This window comes from Glycine max, chromosome 7, assembly GCF_000004515.6.
Source record: "Glycine max cultivar Williams 82 chromosome 7, Glycine_max_v4.0, whole genome shotgun sequence".
In the NCBI taxonomy this organism is placed as follows: Eukaryota; Viridiplantae; Streptophyta; class Magnoliopsida; order Fabales; family Fabaceae; genus Glycine; species Glycine max.
In genome coordinates, this window is record NC_038243.2 from 12,397,221 (window position 1) to 12,417,745 (window position 20,525).

The 20,525-nt window shown below is 36.7% G+C and overlaps 1 protein-coding gene across 1 annotated transcript; it reads left to right on the top strand.

Annotated features, from left to right (window-relative positions):
- Nucleotides 1-11,364: 11,364 nt before the first annotated feature.
- Nucleotides 11,365-15,858, top strand: LOC100305742 (protein mago nashi-like). Its single transcript, NM_001249161.3, has 4 exons — nucleotides 11,365-11,407; nucleotides 11,520-11,772; nucleotides 11,976-12,152; nucleotides 15,424-15,858. The coding sequence occupies exons 2-4, from the start codon at nucleotides 11,554-11,556 to the stop codon at nucleotides 15,481-15,483; spliced, it is 456 nt and encodes a 151-aa protein (NP_001236090.2). The 5' UTR covers nucleotides 11,365-11,407; nucleotides 11,520-11,553; the 3' UTR covers nucleotides 15,484-15,858.
- The last annotated feature ends 4,667 nt before the right edge of the window (nucleotides 15,859-20,525 follow it).

A 20,525-nucleotide genomic window follows, 5' to 3' on the forward strand; every position in this document is an offset into this window, starting at 1 on the left:
TTTACAAATATTAGTATTGCCACTTCTGGCTCTACAACTCAATCTCTACACCAAGCTTGATACAACATGATATTCTTTGTCCTACCAAGTCACTAATGGCTCTACACAAATCAACATTCACATTGACTAAATCTTAATCATCTTATAGACAAATATGAAATTTAAGCACTGCCGCAACCTACCCTTCGGCGGGAGGGCAATGCACGGCTCACGAGTGCGTCTTCCAAGAAAGGAAAATACGCGGAGTCGCCACCAACGTTTATCCGAGGAAAACGTCGGAAAAATCGGAAAGGTGTGGTCTACGAAATTTAATCGTGAAAGGTTCAGGAGTTGTTTTTACGCACGGGGAAGGTATTAGCACCCCACGCGTTCGTCACAAGGGACGACAACCTTTAATCAAGTGTGCAAATATGACTTCAAAATGTTTTATTTTCCCTTTTTTATGTCTTTTTGTGTTTTTATGCTTTTTATGTTTTTTATCTTTTTGTGGTCGACAAGGGTGTTTCCCTCGCTCCTACATATCCTCAATTGCGATGACGAAATCAGACCTACGTAGTTCTTTTAGAACTAAACGTTGGTTAAGTTGTTTTGATCTTGTTCCGCAAGATAGATTTTAATTGAACAAAGGTCATTTAAGACGTTGGACCATTAAACGATCTTTTGATTTTGAAAGGAGAGAAACGTTAAGGCGTTGGACCATTAACGATCTCTTGGGGTGTTTGACAAAAAGCGGTAAAGTTACATATTGATTTTATGTTTTTTGAACAGTCCATGTTTAACTGATAAAAGCAAAAAGGACCGCTTAAGGCGTTGGACCTTAAAACGGTTTTTAGTGATTTTTACGGACAAAGCTCGATTTGTGAGTTGATTTTAGCTTTAATTTCACTTTTGTTATTAGTGAATTCATTCAAGGAAACTTCCAAAGAAAAAACATCTGATTGATTTTTTTAGATTATTTTATTCAAAGATATCTTGATTATTTTATTATTATTATGCTCTTTTTTGGTTTTAACCGAGATTACTGCATGAACGATCGGTTGGGTTTTATTTTAACAGTGATTAAACAAGATTACAACACAAATGATCGGTTAAAATTCATTTTATTATTTATTAGGTGAGAAAACGGCTTAAATAAATGGTTAAAGCACATTAAAAGGGGGTACGAAAAACAAACGAAATGAAAATAAAAGTATGCGAAACAAGTGGGGACCACTAAGGGTGCATAGAATGAATTGAAAGATTCGATTTCGTGAACTTACCGGTTGAAGACCGAAGAACGACGAAGAACGAACGAAGAACGATGAAGAACGGTGAATAATCTTCACGAAATCGTTCATGGAAACGTCTCGGAAGCGTTACAGAAGCACCTCGGCATAGATTTTTTTCACAGAAACAATTTTCCTCACTAATTTCGAGAAAATCCTCAAATACTAGAAGGGCTGAACAATTTACTATGTCCTCTTTTCCTTATTTATAGGAGAAAAGAGGGAGGTGGTTGCCGCCCAAGCGAGCAGGGTTGCTTTCATCAGAAGGCACTGTCTTCTGTTGGAACCCCCTGGAAGGCCCAAGTGGGTCTGGTTGCTATTTGCACCCCCTTTTTACTAAATACACCCCCTTTTGTGTTTTTTGCTGATTCCTTTCTGAAACGTTACAGAACTTTTTACGGATTACGTAATGACACCCATTTTCCTTTCGGAATGTTGCGAAACTTTACGGATTACGCAACAAGCCTCTTTTTGACTTCCAGAATGTTGCAGAACTTTATGGATTGTGCAACAATGCTTCTTTTTTACTTCCGAAATGTCGCGAAACTTTACGGATTACCTAACGATGGGTGTTAAGTACCTTGAGGCGGTCAAGCGAAGGTTGCATGCCACCAAAAAATGGTCCCCGGATGAAATTAGGGTATGATAGTTGCCCCTCTTTACTTATCTTTTATTGGAGATAAAAGCGAAGTAAAGATAAGACACTAATTTCGTTCGAGTAGAACATCATTGGGCCAGTCAATATCCCAACCAGCGGAACCTGTCATTCAGAAGGAAAGAAAAGGCATCAGAAGCGTCAACAAAACTTCAGTGTCTTGAAAGCGATAAAGTGGGACATCCAGGACATTTCTCCACGCCATCGAACTTGATCGCCCCCCACCCAACATATAAGAATCTTGTGCGTCGTTGGGCTTGAATGTCTCCGGACGACGAGAGTAAAAACCTGCAAAAATTTTGAGAATAATCAGAATCGGATGACCAACATCATCCTGATACCGTCGAACTCGTTCGCCTCGGTTGACGAAATGTGTGGATGACCATAAGGTATCTTCGCCTACCACCTGACTCGCTGTCCCTAGATGACAAAAGGTGCAGAAGACGACGTTAGTCTCTGCGCGTCAACAGACTCATTTGCCCCTGGTTGACGAAAGGTGCGGATAACCATACGGTACCCCCGCATGTCACCTGACTTCATGGGTCAGGATGACAGAAGGTGCAGAAGACGATGTTAGTCTCTGCGCATCAACGGCCTCGTTTGTCCCTTGTTGACAAAAGGTGCGGATAACCATACGGTACCCCCGCATGTCACCTGACTTCATGGGTCAGGATGACAAAAAGTGCAGAAGATGACGTTAGTCTCTGCGCATCAACGAGCTCGTTTGCCCCTGGTTGACGAAAGGTGCGAATAACCATACGGTACCCCCGCATGTCACCTGACTTCACAGGTCAGGATGACAGAAACTGTTTGTACGGATAACCGCTTGGGTATCTCCGCACGTCACTTGACTTCACGGGTCAGGATGACAGAAACCGTTTGTACGGATAACCGCTCGGGTATCTCCGTACGTCACCTGACTTCACGGGTCAGGATGACAAAAAGCGCGGAAGACGATGTAAGTCTCCGCGTGTCAACAGGTTCATATTCCCCTGATTGACAAAGGGTGTAGAAGACGACGTTAGTCTCTGCATGCTACCGGACTCTGAGTCTGACGAATAGCGAAATAGTGTTTATACGGATAACCACTTGGGTATCTCCGCCTACCACCTAACTTCACGGGTTAGGGTCAACAGAAATTGTTTGTGCAGATAATCACTTGTGTATCTCTGCATGTCATCGGACTCATAGGTCACGATAGCAGATGTGACATCCTGGAATTTCTACCCGAAATTTTGTAAGTATTACATTTAAATAATTATATAAATATATATTATTCAGTGTGTGTGTGTGTGTGTATATATATATATATATATATATATATATATATATATATATATATATATATATATATATATATATATATATATATTCTTGGTAGAAGTATGTACATTGGGGGAGAAATACGCGGGTTAGACTAATTAACGAAGAGTAACCCATAATTGGACAATTATAGATTAATTCTCAATTAATTAGTCTAAAAATTATCTTTTTGCGTGCAACTTATAATTAAACAAAACCAACCTCTGAACCATGCTCAAAGTCTTATTCCGAGCGTTTTGATATATATATTGCCTACCTTTGAAAACGGGCCCTGACGGGTGCAGAAAAACGCGAAGAACTGGAACCAGAGAGGCGGCATGCAAATCGAGGCAGGATTTTAGCATCCAAAAAGGTCCAGTTTTTTTTTCTTCTTTAATGGCTGAGTATGTGGTCAAATCAAAGAAAAAGGTGGGTCCTTTTAGCTCCAATTAAACAAGGACATGTGGAATTGCTTTTGAAAAGAAAATGAAAAGGAAAAGAAAAACCATTTTTTAAAAAAAGTCCAAATCTTCTCTCTCTTTCTTCAGAAACTTCCAGCAGCCCCTCTTTCTCCCTCCACGTTGCTTTTTCTTCCTTTTCTTCTCCATCATTGTTGTCTCTCTTGAAGCTCCAAATTCCCCTTCATTTCCACACCAAATTGCAAGGTAAAATTGTTTTTGGAGTCTAGGAGCCTACCTCTACCTCGTGGGACCTTCAATTTCAGGTAAGGGTGGACTTCTCCTCACTTGAAATTTGTGGGTGTTGGGTTCTTGGGAGCTATAATGGGTAGTTTTACTAGGTTATTGCTTTAGGGTAGTTGTTTGTGAAGGAAATTGTTGTGATTATGCTAAACTTGACATGTTTGATGTAAGCAAAACTGCCCATGTTGATTTAGGGTTTAATAATGATGTTTTGAGATATATGTGTGCTTAAAATGTAGATAGAAAACTGGTAGAGAGGATGGGGAAAGTTAACTTAGAGTTAAATGTGAGAATGGTAGTATTGTAGGTGGAAAAGTGAGAGATTTTGAGGTTTTAGAAAGTCAAATTTGGGGTTAGTGGAAATTTGAGTTTAAAGTGAGTTGATTCTAGTTTAGAATGTCAATTAGGACTTGTAGGAAAGCTTGGTCAGAGCAAATGAGGAAAATGAGTGGCAAATGTGAAAGAAAAGAGCCATTTATAGTGTAAATTGAGTGTTGAGAGGTCAAATTTTGAATAGGTGGAGATTTTACCTTAAAATCAGTTTGAGCAAGTCTAATTCAGTCTTATAGACTTGATGAAAATGAGAGTTTACTCCAAAATCACCCAATTTTCATTTTCACCTTTCAAACCTTGAAAATTCACTAAATTTGGTGGGTTTTGGATACCTATGTTTTGCTTTACCTTGGTTTGAAGTTTGTTTTTGGCTTGAACATGATTTATACATGGTTTAGGACTTGTAGGATCCAATTTGAGTGGAATTGGATGCATGTAAGCTAGATTTCGAAAATCTGCAAAATTATGCAGAAAAGCTGTCCAAATTGTGCAGCAAATATACCAATTATAAAGAAAAAAACTGGTTGTACAGTGCTAGTTTCTGCTGTCATGGGAAAGGTAGTATATCTCGTGTTCTATACATTCTTTACCCGATCCCAACGGTCAAAACTTAGATTTCTGTATTAGGAACCCTCAGTTAAATTTTCAAGGCGATCCAATGGTTTACGAATCAGAACAAAGAGGATGTTACTGAGGTATGTGGGTAGGAAAACTCTGTGGAATTCGGATGAATCTTGTGTAAAGATTTCTACCTCCACTCTGTTTTTTTAAGGTAGTTTCATGACAAATGGAATTGAATTGTTTTGATATTGTGAAAGCTTGGAGGGGTTGATGGGGACCCGGTGCTGAGAGGAACGAGGAGAAGGGCTATGTATGTGCGCGTGAGCTCAATTTAAAGGTGGGCAACTGGGGATGGTGTGCTTATGCCTATGCTTGTGAAAATGGGATATTTGTTTTGCGCCATCGCCCAATCGCCACCTAGTACCAAATATGACGGGTGCCCCATAATCCAATAAGCTCAGTGTGAGAAGGCGTGGAAGAGTCAGTCTTCCAACTTTTATTAGTTGACCACAGAGTGGTACCTGAGGATATGTCGCGGGGGTCAGGAGACCTTGGGGACGTCAGGTGGGGTGTTATTGCCCAAAACCAAGCTTGGCCAATCCTGACCCAACCCGGGCATAGTTAGCCAGTGAGAACCTGTGACGTACCTAAGCAGGCGAGCTCCTGGCAGTCAACCAATAAAGGAACAAAAGTCCACGAAGCAGGGAGGCTTGTGTGGCGGCTGGCCAGCTATCTATCTTGGGTTGTTATCTGAAAAATTCCCTCTGGTAATCGATTACCATTCGTGTGTAATCAATTACAGGGTTTAAAAATTGAAAACAGGACGTTCAGTAGCTTCTGATAATTGATTACCAATTGTGTGTAAGCGATTACACAGTGTTATATGCTACTGGTAATCGATTACCAAGTGTGTGTAATCGATTACATAGTGTTATATGCTACTGGTAATCGATTACCATTTATGTGTAATCGATTACACAGTGTAACTTTTAGGTTCCAATGTGCAAAGGCTATTGTAATTCATTTTTGGGCACTGGTAATCGATTACATACTTTGGTAATCGATTACCAGAGAGGAAATCTCTTGAAAAAAGACATTTTGACTGTGCGTATTCGTTATGGAACGCGTTGTATTGTTACCTGTGTAGTTAGATTTCTTGTGAAAGAGTCTACCCTCTTTCTTTTATCTCTTGTAGATCGCGATGGCAGCACAGTTGATCCATGATCGCGTTGTAATGGAGTGCCTAGAGGGTGTTTGGGAGACCCTCGAAGGCAATGAGAGGTGCCGATTCCGTGGCACAATTTGACTCACTGCTACTTCGCTAGTACATCCGAAGCAACCCGCACGCACACTTCAGCAACCTGTGGAGTGGATACTACCTACACCTACTCCATATCGACTAGTTGAGCCTGTTCAATTGATAGAGGTGTCATCATCTGAAGAGGATCTTAAAGAGGACCCAGAGGAGCTACCTCCTGAACCTGCTGTGGATGCCTCTGACTTACCAGAGGATGATGAGGACCCGCTCCTTGATGTTGATTCTCCAGAGGATATTATGTCAGCATCTGAGGCAGACTCTACAGAGGAGAGTGGCCCTGGAGGGACATCGAATAGTGATGACTCTTCATCATAGCAGATGGCTCCTTAGATTAGGCGTACATACTTTTTGTGGGTGGGTGTATCTAGTTCAGACTGCTAAGTTTACTCTTTTGATTTTTGGGTGGGTAGACCTCTTGTATAGAAATTTTGATGATTGTATATTTTGTGGCTAAAACCACCATAGTTGTTACCTTTGCTCTGGATGTCACTGTGCTATTTTGCAAACTCCCATATTTTGGACAGTTTTTGATGATGGAAACAATTATGTTTTATCGTTTTATTTGAAAAAGAAATGTTAACGAACTTTATTTGGAAAGAGTTTACCGACCGCACCTTATTATTTCTCACGTGACGACCTAAAATGATGGCTGGTATATTTTTTAAAGAGAAAAATAGTTTGGAGGTTATGAGTGATAAAAAAGAAATGAATCCGAATAGAGTTGTGAACTAGCCATTCAGGACTCTATAGTGATAATTTTCCTTCTGAATTTAATTACCGTGAAATGAATAGCAGTGTGGAAACAAAAGGAGAGAAATTTTTTTTTTCCCATGGTTTCTGCTATTTGATTCATTACTATTAAACCGGTCATTATTTAGGGACGCCATAGCAGAAGGTGGGGTGGTCGACAAAAGTGAGGCTTTTGCTCCTACGTATCCTCCATTTGTGATGAGGAACTCAGACCTACGTAGTTCTTTCTTTTGTGATGTGGGAGACTAAAATAGTCTTTACCGGGAGACGTTGACATCTCCGGAAAGGGTGCAGATGACCACATTGGCCTCTGCTTATCAATCAAACTTGGGGTCTCCGAATGACGAGGTGCGGATAATCGGAAGGTGTTTCCGCATGCTACCAAACTCTTGGGTCATGATAGCAAAAGGTGGGGTGGTCGACAAAAGCGAGGCTTTTGCTCCTACGTATCCTCCATTTGTGATGAGGAACTCAGATCTACGTAGTTTTTTCTTTTGTAAGACTAAATAGTCTCGGTGTTCTTTCACTAAAATGCGAACATGCTTCAGTAAAGAAACAAAACCTCCAACTTATCAGAGCAACATATGATTTTTGATGAAAAACAATGTGTCTATTGGGGAAGGAGAGTATGCTGATGAAATTTTCTCATAACCATAAATGAGATTTCGAATGTTAGCGTCCGTTCCTAAACAACCATTTAGAGGAAACACTGGGCCCAACAGAATAGAAGAAAATCACTCGAAGTTTATCAATCTTACACAGGTAAGTGTTTTATCCTAATTCCAAACCATAGATATGTCATGACTTAATTTTGCGAATCATTTCCTATCAAATCAAAGATTACGTGCGTGATCACGGATCAATAGGACTCTTTCGGGAATGGTGTTTTGGTGAGGAATTTTGGCTCTGAGTGTTTGGGCATTTTCCTTTTCTGTTTTTGTTTAGTGCGGGGCGAGAAAGTCGCTAGCACACAGGATTTTGGTTGGCAATCAAAGGGAGAGGACCACTTTGGGTCGTGGTTTCCTTTCTTTCCTTATTTGGGGGCGATAATTCTGTATTGTTCAAATATTGTCGGGTCCAAGGACCTTTCTGTATATTTCTTTTGTTTTCTTCCGATCTTTGATCGGGAATTTTCCTTCTTTTTTGCTTTCCCCCAATATTTGGTTGGGAATTTTCTTCTTTTGCTTTCTTCCGATCTTTGATTAGGAACTTTCTTCTTTTTTTTTTGTTTTCTTCCGAGGGCAAGGTTTATGGTAAGTTGGGATTTTGGCTCGAGGCTTGTAGAATGGTTGGACATGATATATGTCAGGATGTTGGTTTGGCCAGCGGTTCAGGGAAAAAGTAGATGTCCCACATTATTTCCATGATACACATGCAACACTGATGATTAGGAAATTTTACGCAAAACTGGTCATGCATGCACCCATGTGGACACTCAAGCATTAAGTTTTTATGGTCATGTGACACTAGGGTTCAGGATTTATTTTTTCCTATTTTAGTCAACCCAGTGCTCCCAAAACATGTTCTTTTATCAATTCATGCATTCATCCGAGTCCATTTGGGGCGTTCGGAAAAATTTCCACAGCATTCACCCTTCAGGTGTATACACATTTTCCAACAAAAAACCCTTCGTTTTGATCGGTGAATTTTTGTTCAAAGAAAAGCTGGAAGTTATTTTCTTTTCAAAAGCATGTTGGCTTTTTAGCTAACCAATTTTATTTTTATTTATTTTTCATCTATTAAGTTATTATTATTTATTTATTTTCTCTTTCTGAAAAGGTCGTGCGGATGAGGGCACACATGGCCTACCTATGTCAAATCACAAAGCAAATGGAGAAGAATGCAATGGTAAGTCGCAATAAAAAACAGTGACAAAATAACTGAGAGCTGTAATGCCAGATCATAGGGGAAACAAAAACAATAACTGAAAGCAGTAATGTTAGATGACAACAAAAACAATAACTGAAAGCAGTAATGTTAATCACAAAAAAAGTGCGGTGACCTTGGTCATGTGGCTCCGCTCCCTCCCAAGAAACCGACCAGGTCAGTCATATCCTCATCCATACGGGATTCATCCGCCTCACCGGGGGATCCTGCAGGCTCCTCCCCTGCCTGGGCATTGGGTCAGTCTTCAGGCCATGCAACCTCAGCTCCAAACTGCTTCGGGGTAGGACATACAAAAGGGGCAGAACCCTGCCCCTGCAGACTGAGGCTAAACCAGTAGAGACATTCATTTATCTGCACCTGTCCACGATGGTTGGCCGCCTGCTGGCGAACCAAATGCTGTAGATACCGCTCCACGCCCAGTGGCCCAGTCGAATCGGCCTGCCGAGGTGGCGGCGGTGCTCCTGCGTCCTGATGTGTGTCACCCTGTGCCTGCCTAGGCGTGCAGTACTTCTTGATGAAGGCTCGGGTGATCGGTGGTCGGATTACCTTGCTGGGGGTGATAGGAACTCCGTAGGACTGGCAAAGGCCCGTGATCAGAGCCAAAAACCCCAGGGCCCTGTTGGACTTCTTTGGGTCCAGAGGGTGCCTAGTAAGTGCCATTCCTGCAAACAAATAAATGGCATCAGGAATCACCTGGGCCATGTGAATGCTCATCCGTGTCAGGATGGCATACACCAATTGGCACTTAGGCAGAGGGAGGTCGGAGTTGTGGTTGCTAGGCAAGACATTGTTGAGCAACAGTGTCATCCATATCTAAGGGTGGGTAAACGGGCCTAGATCCATAGACTGGCCCATGGGGCCCGCGGTCCGCATGGGTTACGGACCAATTTTTTTAAATGGTCCATGGTTATGTCAAATTTTTTGGCCCGTCCTGCTTAACCCACGGACTATGCGGGTTTGGCCCGCGGGGTGTACGGGTTGCCCGCAACCCACATTAGGTTTGATATGTGTGACCCTGACCCAATTATATTAGGTTTGATTTTCTCTTTTTCACTTTAAACTTTTCTTTTAAAATAACAGATAAAAAAATATATTAGATAAGATAAAGATTTAAATAAAAGATTAAGATAAGAAAAGATAAGTGATAACATGCTAAAAATCTTCCTTTTTGATATTTTCTTGGTCTTTTTTTCTTTTAATCTATCCTTTTTATATCTGCAAGCCATAAATAATAATAATATCAATTCTTATCCTTTGTAGTTGGTTTGCACATTGTCTAAATCTTAATCATCTTACAGACATATATGAAATATAAACACTTAGTCTTTTCTCTCAAAGTGTTCAAGGAGTTTTGAGAGCTTTTTCAAACTATACAAGAATATACATAGAGCTTTTTACAAAATGAAATTGAATGTTGGCGTGTAGGTTCATGACCGATGGCTTCAAAGCTTCTGGTATTTATAAGTCTTCATCTTCGAGTGTCTATTGTCTCTAAACAAATAGATTTTTTTCACTTGATCTCGTGTCTGAAGTTTATAGTCGTTGGAGCATTTAATGATGTCATTAAATGCACGTCCTTCGTTACGTTAGAAAACCACTTTAGTTAGCTTTTGTGTTGATCATTACATTAGAAAACCACTTGCTTTATGTTAGAGTAGGATTGTCACAACAGAGCACGTCTTTTGTTGTCGTTTGACAACTCCAACTTGAAATTTATTTATGCTTCATAGGATTCAACAAATCCCAGGAGAATGCCTCTGCAAAACGAATCTTAGATAAATATTAAATGAAGTCTTAAATGTCATATTTTAATATTGTATCAAATCATGACACTGTCACTCTTTGGAACCAGCCTCATCTACGAAGGCTTCTCCCTTACCATTATCTCCGGCGTTGAGTAGAATTGTCTCGTTGTCATCATCCAAGTTTAGTCTTCAGCGTTGAGTAGAACCACCCCGTTGGCACCACCCAGGTTTAGTCTAATGCCAAAATCGTGACTTTTCATCTTGAAACCCAGATTTAGAACATCCACCACCCAAGACTACATCGCAACGTCTTGATTTATGTCATCATTAGCAACCCCCTCGTCACCTTGCATCCCTCATGAAGATACATCTGGCCTTGGATGCGACATATCTAGTCTTAGATGTCGTTAAGGGATTTGAATGACGGTCTGTTGATGAAGAAATTGGAGACAAACCTGCCACCCACTCTTCAACATTTGTTCGATTGTAGAAATTAAACTACAACATCTAGCACAACTAATCCCATTGCCCCCAATGCTACTCACAACAACTTGGGAATTTTACTTTAATTGATTATGTTGCAACTTTAATTTCGAAATGAATGTTGAGGTTTCTAAACAAACACTTGCATTTTGAAAATAGCTCAAATTATCTTTCAAAATAATTAACAAATATGTTATCACTTGCTAGGATCTAAAATAAAACTTTCAAATATGATGGAATAAGTGCAGATTTTTTTGTTAGAAAATAAAAAAAAAAAAACAGATATATATTAAGAATGAAAATATGAAGACACATTTTTTCTATACTTCCATTTAAAAGAAAAGAAAAACGTTCGTTAAATACTCATTTGAACTTACACCGCGTGACCTAGCCAAGCCAACACAAAGGTATTTTCCGTTTTCGTTTTCAATTTCTTTCTTCGTTCATCTTTTCTTCTTCTTCTTCATTATTCCAGCCACGAACCATCTTAATTTTCTCACAATTTCCCTGTTCTTGAAGGGCACAGAAGAGGGTTTCTTTTCGTTTCGTTTCAATGGGGAGCGAAGAGGAGAACGGCGAATTCTACCTGCGATACTACGTCGGGCACAAGGGCAAGTTCGGTCACGAGTTCTTGGAGTTCGAGTTCCGCCCCGACGGGAAGCTCCGCTACGCCAACAACTCCAACTACAAAAACGACACCATCATCCGCAAGGAGGTTTACCTCACCCCCGCCGTTCTCCGCGAGTGCCGTCGCATCATCTCCGAGAGCGAGGTAACCCTAATTTATTAACAACTCCCTCTTGTTTGTCATCATTTTGCGTCTTAGCTGTCGTTTTCTTTTGGTTTGTTGTTTTTTCATTGGCAAATTTTAGCTGTTAGTTTTGTTAGAATGTCAGTGGGAAGCAAATGTTAATTGTTAGTTTGGTTCGTTGTATTTAGTTGGCTTGAGTAATTATTTGTTTGTTTGACGTTCAGATTATGAAGGAAGATGATAACAACTGGCCGGAACCTGATCGGGTGGGGCGGCAGGAGCTGGAGATTGTTATGGGGAACGAGCACATTTCGTTTACGACTTCAAAGATTGGGTCTCTTGTTGATGTTCAGAGCAGTGCTGACCCAGAGGGTCTTCGCATCTTTTACTATCTTGTTCAGGTGAGAATCATGGTTTTGAGCTTTTTGATTGATTGATTTATGTAAGGTTTTAAATTGTAGTTGCAGTGGTGGTTTTGTCGTGATCCATGATGTTGTGGGAAATTGTGGCTGATGTACCTGCCAAGGTTTTAAATTGCGGTCATGGTTTAGTCACAAACCTTGATACTGCAGGAAATTGTGCACAAATGTGGTCACAATGGCAGTTGCAGAGACCCCTAAAACCTTTTTTTGTTGTGGTCGGAATTATGGTTCTGTACTGTTTTTTAAACCTTGGCAGTGGCAGCCATAACTGTGATTGTTCTGCGGTTGTGGTGATCCCGAAAACCTCGAGCTTGTGCTTAACCTTGATTTTATGGACTGCAAAATAATAAAGATTTGTCTTCTTATGTTGTAAATAATATGATATGGTTGGGAATGATTCCTGTTATCTATATAAAATGTTCTTGCGCCTAATTGAATATTTTTGCCTTCATGTTGCAATGCCAAATCACAAAGCATTATTTACTAGGAAATTGAGGCCTAGGTGGTCTTTACCTACCTATAAATTATTTTTAATGGGATGATAACCTTCTATAAATGCTATAAAGCAAGATTTCTCTATGGTGGCCATGCTTATTTGTGGTTATGGTTACTCCTATATAGCTTCATTGTGTTAGAGTATTGGTGCTGATGTCTGGACTCTTTGGAGTTGGTCTAATCTGATACTCCTACTTAGTAAAATTGTTCTTGTCTGAGGTATGGTTTTTCTAGAAATTTATGTGTTGGAACTATGTGTTGCATATCTTGTTGATACATGAGTTGGTTTAGCTCAGTAGACTGCATTTTTCCCTCCATGTGATTGGTAGATGTTGAATGTTGTGGTTACCAAAATGATGCCTTGTACAGTTGTGCGTGCTTAATTTGATAGATAATTTGTTGGCCATGGAACGGTGTTCATGCAATTTTCTCACACAAAGCAAGCAGCAGTGGGGGGTTTTACTTTTTAGTATTTGGATGACCTTTTTAGTTAAGTGTCTCGAACACTAAAATTGTTGAGCCATGTTAGTTCTTCCTCACTGTAATTTAGCACGATTAAGTGAACTACAAGGGAGAAATAGTTATCTGACAATAGCATATGTACTCAAATGAAATACGCAAGGCAAACTAAACAACCATGATGCTCTGTTTGTTGTGCAACGACTATGTTTTTTTTAAATTAGATAGAGAGGGGGGGGGGAGATAACCAAAATATCACTGTATCTTAGTTAAGGGATAAAGAAGAAATTGGTTATCATGGTTGAAACTATGGTTAGATTAACACTTACTGTTAGGTGAAATGGAGTGGAGTGGAGTGTGGTTCTTCCAAACCTGGAGGGGTGTTTGTTTTAATTACCTGTTATTTTAAAGCTGTCTCGTAGACTTGTTACAATGGATTGGAGACATCTATTTGGACATGATCCTGCAGTTGATAGAAAACCCTTTTTATTTCCCTTGGAACAAGTATAGTATAATCATTTACAGAAATACTGTATAATTATACTATTGTGTTTCAACAATCCTCTAACTAATATCTTTGTGAGACTTGAAAGGAAAGAAAAATACATCAGCCATGGTGATAGAACGAGGAAGATCATGTGTAGAAAACAAAGAGTAAAAAGGAATTAATTACCGGCTACATAATTGTAGGCACCTAAATCAAATATCCAAGTACTTGGTTTATTACCAGAATATCATATGCCAACTGTAGGATTAGGCATTTTCTTGAGTAGATTGATATTGGGCAACATGAACAATTTTCAGAGCATGGCCTATTTTCTTACAATAAGAGCATTGGGGACAGGGGACAACCCACAACTCTCGACCTCCTTGGCAGCTTGGCTTCCACAACATCCCTCTTCACCATGAGACCTTGAGATGGTCACCATGGCTGACATTCTAATAAATATGTCTGGGTTGAAGCCAAAAGTTTTAGGTGGAGTAACTTTTATACGAAGGCAGGTGATCAAATTTTCCACTAAGGGACTTCTTGGCGTGTCACGTTTTTGTCATGGACATGCTTAAAGTCTGGGTGCTTGCAAGCAAAACTAGTACCCTGTACAGATTACCCTGCTTTGTTAACAAACCTTGATAGTTATCAGCCTGCAAAAACATTTTCAATTCTTATACTGTCATTTGTGCTGTGCCTGAGTTAAAACTGTAATTTCACGATCTTGTTGCTTAAGAGAAGCTAGCTTTTGAACTGAACCATATAGACACTGAATACTATTGGTGAACAAGCTACAAAGCCTATTCCACATAGTGAAGCATGTTTTGAAGGTTCTGAAATTATTCTAGAAAGACATGGTTGGCTTGGTAGTTGAGTGCTTTTGTTTAGGAGTTCGGCATGAGTGCATGGCATGGAATGTTGAAATAAAGTTGATCATTAGTTTTTATCAAAACATGTAACCTGGTTAATGTATTAATTTGGAAATGTATGTGGACAATTTATTCCTTATTCGTAATGATCATGACATAAAATCACTTTTTTTTTATAAAAGAAATCACTTTCAAACTAAGGACTATGGTAAGCTCTAGTATTTCCTTGGTATTAAGGTAGCTCAGCCTAGGGGTGTATTGCTATCTCTTGAAGCTTCATGTGTATTGGAAGAAAATGGTACATTGAATTTTAAACCAGTTGACAGCCCTATGGATCCAAAGAAGTTGTTACCGGATCAAAGAGAGCCTTATTGAAGTTTTGGTTGATGTCAGAGTCATGTAGGGAAACTAGAGTACCTTTACGTAAGAGGTTAGAATTAGAAGTTTTGGGACCACAATAAGTCTATGGAAGAATTTCTTGGCATATATGTTAGAAACCCATCAACCTAAAAACTTTCTAAGTACAGTAATGGTATCAGAATAAAAACTGAATAGTGATATCTGCCTTGAGCAGGGTTTATGAAAATTAGCATAGTATATAACTCAAAATAATGAAAACTGAAAATAAAGTGATTCTAATGTAGATCATCATACCTTGACATAATAAAGTCATCAATACAGTTAATGTAACATTTTCAAAATTCTAATGTCAATTTAATTGATATTTGAAAATTTCTTTGTTCTAGTGTTTTCCTGACTGTACTTCACAATGTTCTAATGTTTTGAAAATTGCTGTTATTATTTTGTTTATCCTGTGATCCTTGAAGTCTTGGGGAGGGAACTCTGGTGAATATTAGCAGCTGCCCATTAGTTTGATGAATGCCAGATTTGCTTCTTGTGAACTTTGGTTTATTCTTTTTATAATTAATGTTTGCAGGATTTGAAGTGCTTTGTCTTCTCTTTGATTTCCCTTCACTTCAAGATCAAGCCTATCTAGGGTGTTTGCAATATTATGCATTCATCCTCTGGGAAATATGTACTTGTTTAGCAACTCTCACTTTTTGCTAATGGAGTTCAGCTTCTGATAGATTGACTTTGTAATCGTGAAATGATTTAGTTCTGTATTGGTGGTTACATGAATTGGAATTTTAGATTTGAGGGTATAGCCCTTGAACTATAAGTGTTGATTGGATTGGTTTTTATGCATGGCTTACTTATTCTTTCTTTCCTTTGCTTTCACCGTTGGATCATCCTAAATGTTGCATCTTGGAATTACTTATTGTCCGTGTGAGATATGTACATGCTAGCTTTTATCAGGATTTCTTTGAGATGGAAAAATATTTTATTTACACAATTTATACAATTCTATTTGAATAAGATTTTAACATTGCACTGGTGGGGAGCTCTATCATATTCCTTATGAAATGAATTTTGCTGCACTCAAATGATATGGTCGGTTCAACTGGATAAATAATTAATTGTATCATTTTTTTGGTTTAATTTAATTAGATAAATTATTAGGAAATATTGGTTAGTAATGTATAAATTATTGTAGCTTGATAGTTATAGTTGATTAATAATACCCCTATTGCAGGGTATCACAAACAACCCCTCTTTATATTCTTTCTCTAAGTTTATACAGTTTGAAACGTTATTTGATGCATTGAATAATGAGGAGGCGGTGGAAGAAACAACTGATAACAAGTTTGAGGTTGGGCTAGTTCAGTTTGTAGATCATTGGCCATTGGGAAATACCTTGTTAAAGGATCACAATTCAATAAACGAACGATTTGTCAATAAACAAATATAGTTCTTTCTTCCTGGCTCAATCATAGTTGTTACTATAATATGAATGCAAACATCACATCAAATTATTAGTGATTCCTAATTGATCTACACTAGTGTATTAAAATTAAACTATAAAAATCATTTATAACAATAATAATCCTTTTTATCATTTCTAGTAATTATGTATATTCAAGTTGTGTTAAAATGAGTCACACCAGTTAAAAAAATGGCCTCCTTAATTACAAGATTTGAAGAACCTTTTTTCTTAAATAATTTTAGCGACTGGAATTAACATCATATCATAAAATCATAATTTTTTTTAGATAATTTTTTTATTAAATTTTATTTATTTTTCGGTTGAATTTGGGATTAGTTAACATCTCTTTCTTTTTATGATTTAGAGGGTTAAAACAAAAATTATATTTTTCTAGTTTTTCACGTGATTTTTGTTTTTATCCAAGTTCTGTAAGTTTTTCGTCTTCTCCAAACATAATCAACTTAGACTCAACGAAACAAAGAAAACCCACCAGTTATTTTTTGATGTAAAAATCCCACCGGTTCACGACACAACTCAAACAAAAAAATCTGCCTCTATAATTTTAACTTTAACTTTAAGACTTTCATTCTTTATTACACCATATTTTTCCATTTTATAAAGCCACATGTCTTTTTATATTCGAATAGGTATCATCATTTTTTTATTAAATCGAATCAATATTGATTTGTTTCTTAATTAATTATTTTTAAAAAGAGACCATGTGTGGTAAAATGTTGCTCTGATTTGTTGAATGAGGAAATATTGTGTTCTCCCAAATCTTAATTATGACTTAGGTTAAAATATATTCTTGCTCATTCATTTTTTCTAATATTTGTTTGTTTTTATTTTTAAAAAAAAATAATTTAGTTCTTTAACTTTTTTCTTTGGAATAATACCCTTTGATTGTCACTACATGTCCAAGCTCGAGATCAAACCTTAAATTTTGGTTAAGGAACCAAAGCGTCGAATAACTTATGCCAATAATTCTTCGTAGTTCTTTAACTTTCAAATTCAAGTTAATGTTGTTCTTCTAAAATAGTTATTATTTTCGATTTTAGCATATGATTTTGAACCAATTTTAAAGTGATTTTAGACATAAAACTTGTCCTATTAATTTGATTATATAGAAGTTATAAAATTTAACTAATTTTTGAATAAAAAATATAAAAAAATATGGTGAAAATTGGAATTAATCTGAGGAGCAACTCCAAATTTGAAAAAAAAAATCTAATATTAGACTATTTTGTAGTTGTTTGTGAAACTCTTTGCCAAAATTACAATTTTAGTCCCTTCATTTGTTTTAGAATTCGATTTTGGTCCCGCTATAATTTAATTTACAAATTTAGTTCACCAATTTTTTACAATTCCGTTATTTCAGTCTCCAACCTGAAATTAGTTGTTGACTATTAATTGCTTACCTTGACCGTCACGTGTCGCGCTTTTATTAGATATTGTTCGTCATGTGTCATAATTTCATTGTAGGTTGACGTTAATTAGATGCATGAAATTAAGGTCCAATAAAATTGCGACATGTGACGGTCAATGTTGTAGAAGCAAAGCTTCATGGTGAATCAAATGTGATTCAAAGGTATTTTGATTATAACAATGATGAAAACAAAAGATGATGACAAAGGTGATGACAAAAAGCTCAAAGATCAATCAAAGAACAACTCAGGTAAATCAAGAACAATTCAAGGTTCAAGATCTCAAGAATCAAGATTCAAGGTTCAAGATCTCAAGAATCAAGATCAAGATTCAAGACTCAAGATTCAAGAATCAAGAGAAGGTTTAATCAAGATAAGTATGAAAAGTTTTTCTCAAAAATTGAATAGCACATGATTTTTCTCAAAACATGTTTAGCAAAGAGTTTTTACTCTCTGGTAATCGATTACCAGATTGTTGTAATCGATTACCAGTAGTAAAGTTGTTTTGAAAAAGTTTTCAAATTGAATTTACAACGTTCCAATTAATTTCAAAAAGTTGTAATCGATTACAATGTTTTGGTAATCGATTACCAGTGCCTTTGAACGTTGAAATTCAAATTCAAATGTGAAGAGTCACATCCTTTCACATAAAAGCTTTGTGTAATCGATTACACTTATTTGGTAATCGATTACCAGTGACTGTTTCTGAATAAATCAAAAGATGTAACTCTTCAAAAAGGTTTTGACTTTTTCAAATTGGTTTTAAGTTTTTCTAAAAGTTATAACTCTTCTAAATGGTCTTCTTGACCAGACATGAAGAGTCTATAAAAGCAAGACTTTGTTTTACATTTTCAATCAATTCATTCTTTCAATCTTTCTAACAATCCAATCAATCTCTTACAATCCTTTACAAGCCTTGAATCTCTTTGAACTTCTTCTTCTTCTTTGTACCAAAAGCTTTCTGAAGTTTTATGGTTTTCCAAACCTTGAAAACTTGTGCTATTCATCTTTTTCATTCTCTTCTCCCTTTGCCAAAAAGAATTCGCCAAGGACTAACCGCCTGAATTCTTTTTGTGTCTCTCTTCTCCCTTTTTCAAAAGAACGAAGGACTAACCGCCTGAATTCTTTTGTGTCTCCCTTCTCCCTTGTCAAAGAATTCAAAATGACACAGTCTGAGAATTCTTTTGATTCTTCCCATTCCCTAATACAAAAGTATTCAAAGGACTAACCGCTTGAGAATTCTTTTGTATCCCCATTCACAAAGCATCAAAGGTTTAACAGCCTGAGATCTTTGTCTTAACACATTGGAGGGTACATCCTTTGTGGTACAAGTAGATGATACATCTACTTGGGTTTGACTGAGAACAAGAGAGGGTACATCTCTTGTGGATCAGTTATAGTGGAGGGTACATCCACTAGGTTCAAAGAGAACAAGGGAGGGTATATCCCTTGTGAATCTTTGTTTGTAAAAGGATTTTTACAAGGTTGAAAGAAATCTCAAGGACCGCAGGTCGCTTGGGGACTGGATGTAGGCACGGGTTGTTGCCGAACCAGTATAAAAACTCTTTGTGTGTTTGTTTTCTTCTTCCCTACTCTTTTACTTTCCGCTGTGCATTTAATTTCCGCTTTTACTTTCTGTTAAGTTTCTCTTCTACTCCTCATTCTCTTAACAATTTAGTAAAAGCCTTAGAAGAGTAATTTTTTAATTGGTAAAGGTTTAGGAATAATTAATTCAACCTCCATTTCTTAATTATTCTGAGGCCACTTGATCCAACAAATGTTTTGGCAAGTGATCGTCAACGCCCAATTTTAGGATTGAGGATTGAAATAACGAAATTGTAAAAAACTAAGAGATTAAATTCGTGAATTAAATAATAGGGGGACCAAAATTAAATTTTGAGACAAATAGGAGGACCAAATTTACAATTTTAGCATGTGTTATGCCTCGTTTAGGTCCAAACTTTAAATTATTTTTTAGTTGCTTTCGGTTTTTACTTGTGTATTTTTTAATGTGATATTCTCATATTGTTTTAAAAATTATTATTGAAGTTGTGCTTACCGTTATATTGTTATTAATAAATCTAGCTTAGTGTCACGTGTCTTACTCGAGTATTAAATTCACATTTTATAATTTATAAGAGTAATTTTTTATATTATTTTAAATTTTTAATTATTTAGTTTAAATTTTAATACATGTATGTTAATAGATATGTAAATAAATACTTAAATATATCTTTATATGCACACATGTTCTAGAAAATTGTTATTATTGAAAATGTTATCCTTGTTAGAATTTTCTTCACTTTGATGATATCTTGTATATTTATTTTTTTACTTTCTTTTAGAAAAATTGATTTAATTCATTTTATTTTTAATTTTTTTAGTAGTTGTGTTACAGGTATAAATTATTATGTTGATGTTAATCTTCATATAAAAAAGTATCTAGTGACATTTGTTCCTGTGACAAAATATTCTTTTATAATAGATTTTTAAAATAAATAAATAAATTAAATATATTAAAGTTATTATATGTGCAAAAATATTATAAAAAAGTAAGACCAAATTATTAGAAAGAGTGATAAAAATTAATAGAATTATTTGGATATATTATAGGTATGATGTGATTTAATTTATTTATTTTATTTAATTTAAGTATTAATAATATAACTAATAATTTGTAAATTGGTTAAAATCAATGTTTATTTATTTTTTAAATAATAATATATTAATTAGAATACTTAAGTTAAAGTTTTTAAAATTTAGAAATAAATCTGAAGAAAAAATATATCA

Excerpts from the sequence above, each read along its gene's own strand:
- LOC100305742 (NM_001249161.3), top strand. The coding sequence starts at position 11,554 with ATGGGGAGCGAAGAGGAGAACGGCGAATTCTACCTGCGATACTACGTC. Across the intron at positions 11,773-11,975 it reads GCATCATCTCCGAGAGCGAG|ATTATGAAGGAAGATGATAA; the intron begins GTAACCCTAATT and ends TTTGACGTTCAG. Across the intron at positions 12,153-15,423 it reads TCTTTTACTATCTTGTTCAG|GATTTGAAGTGCTTTGTCTT; the intron begins GTGAGAATCATG and ends TAATGTTTGCAG.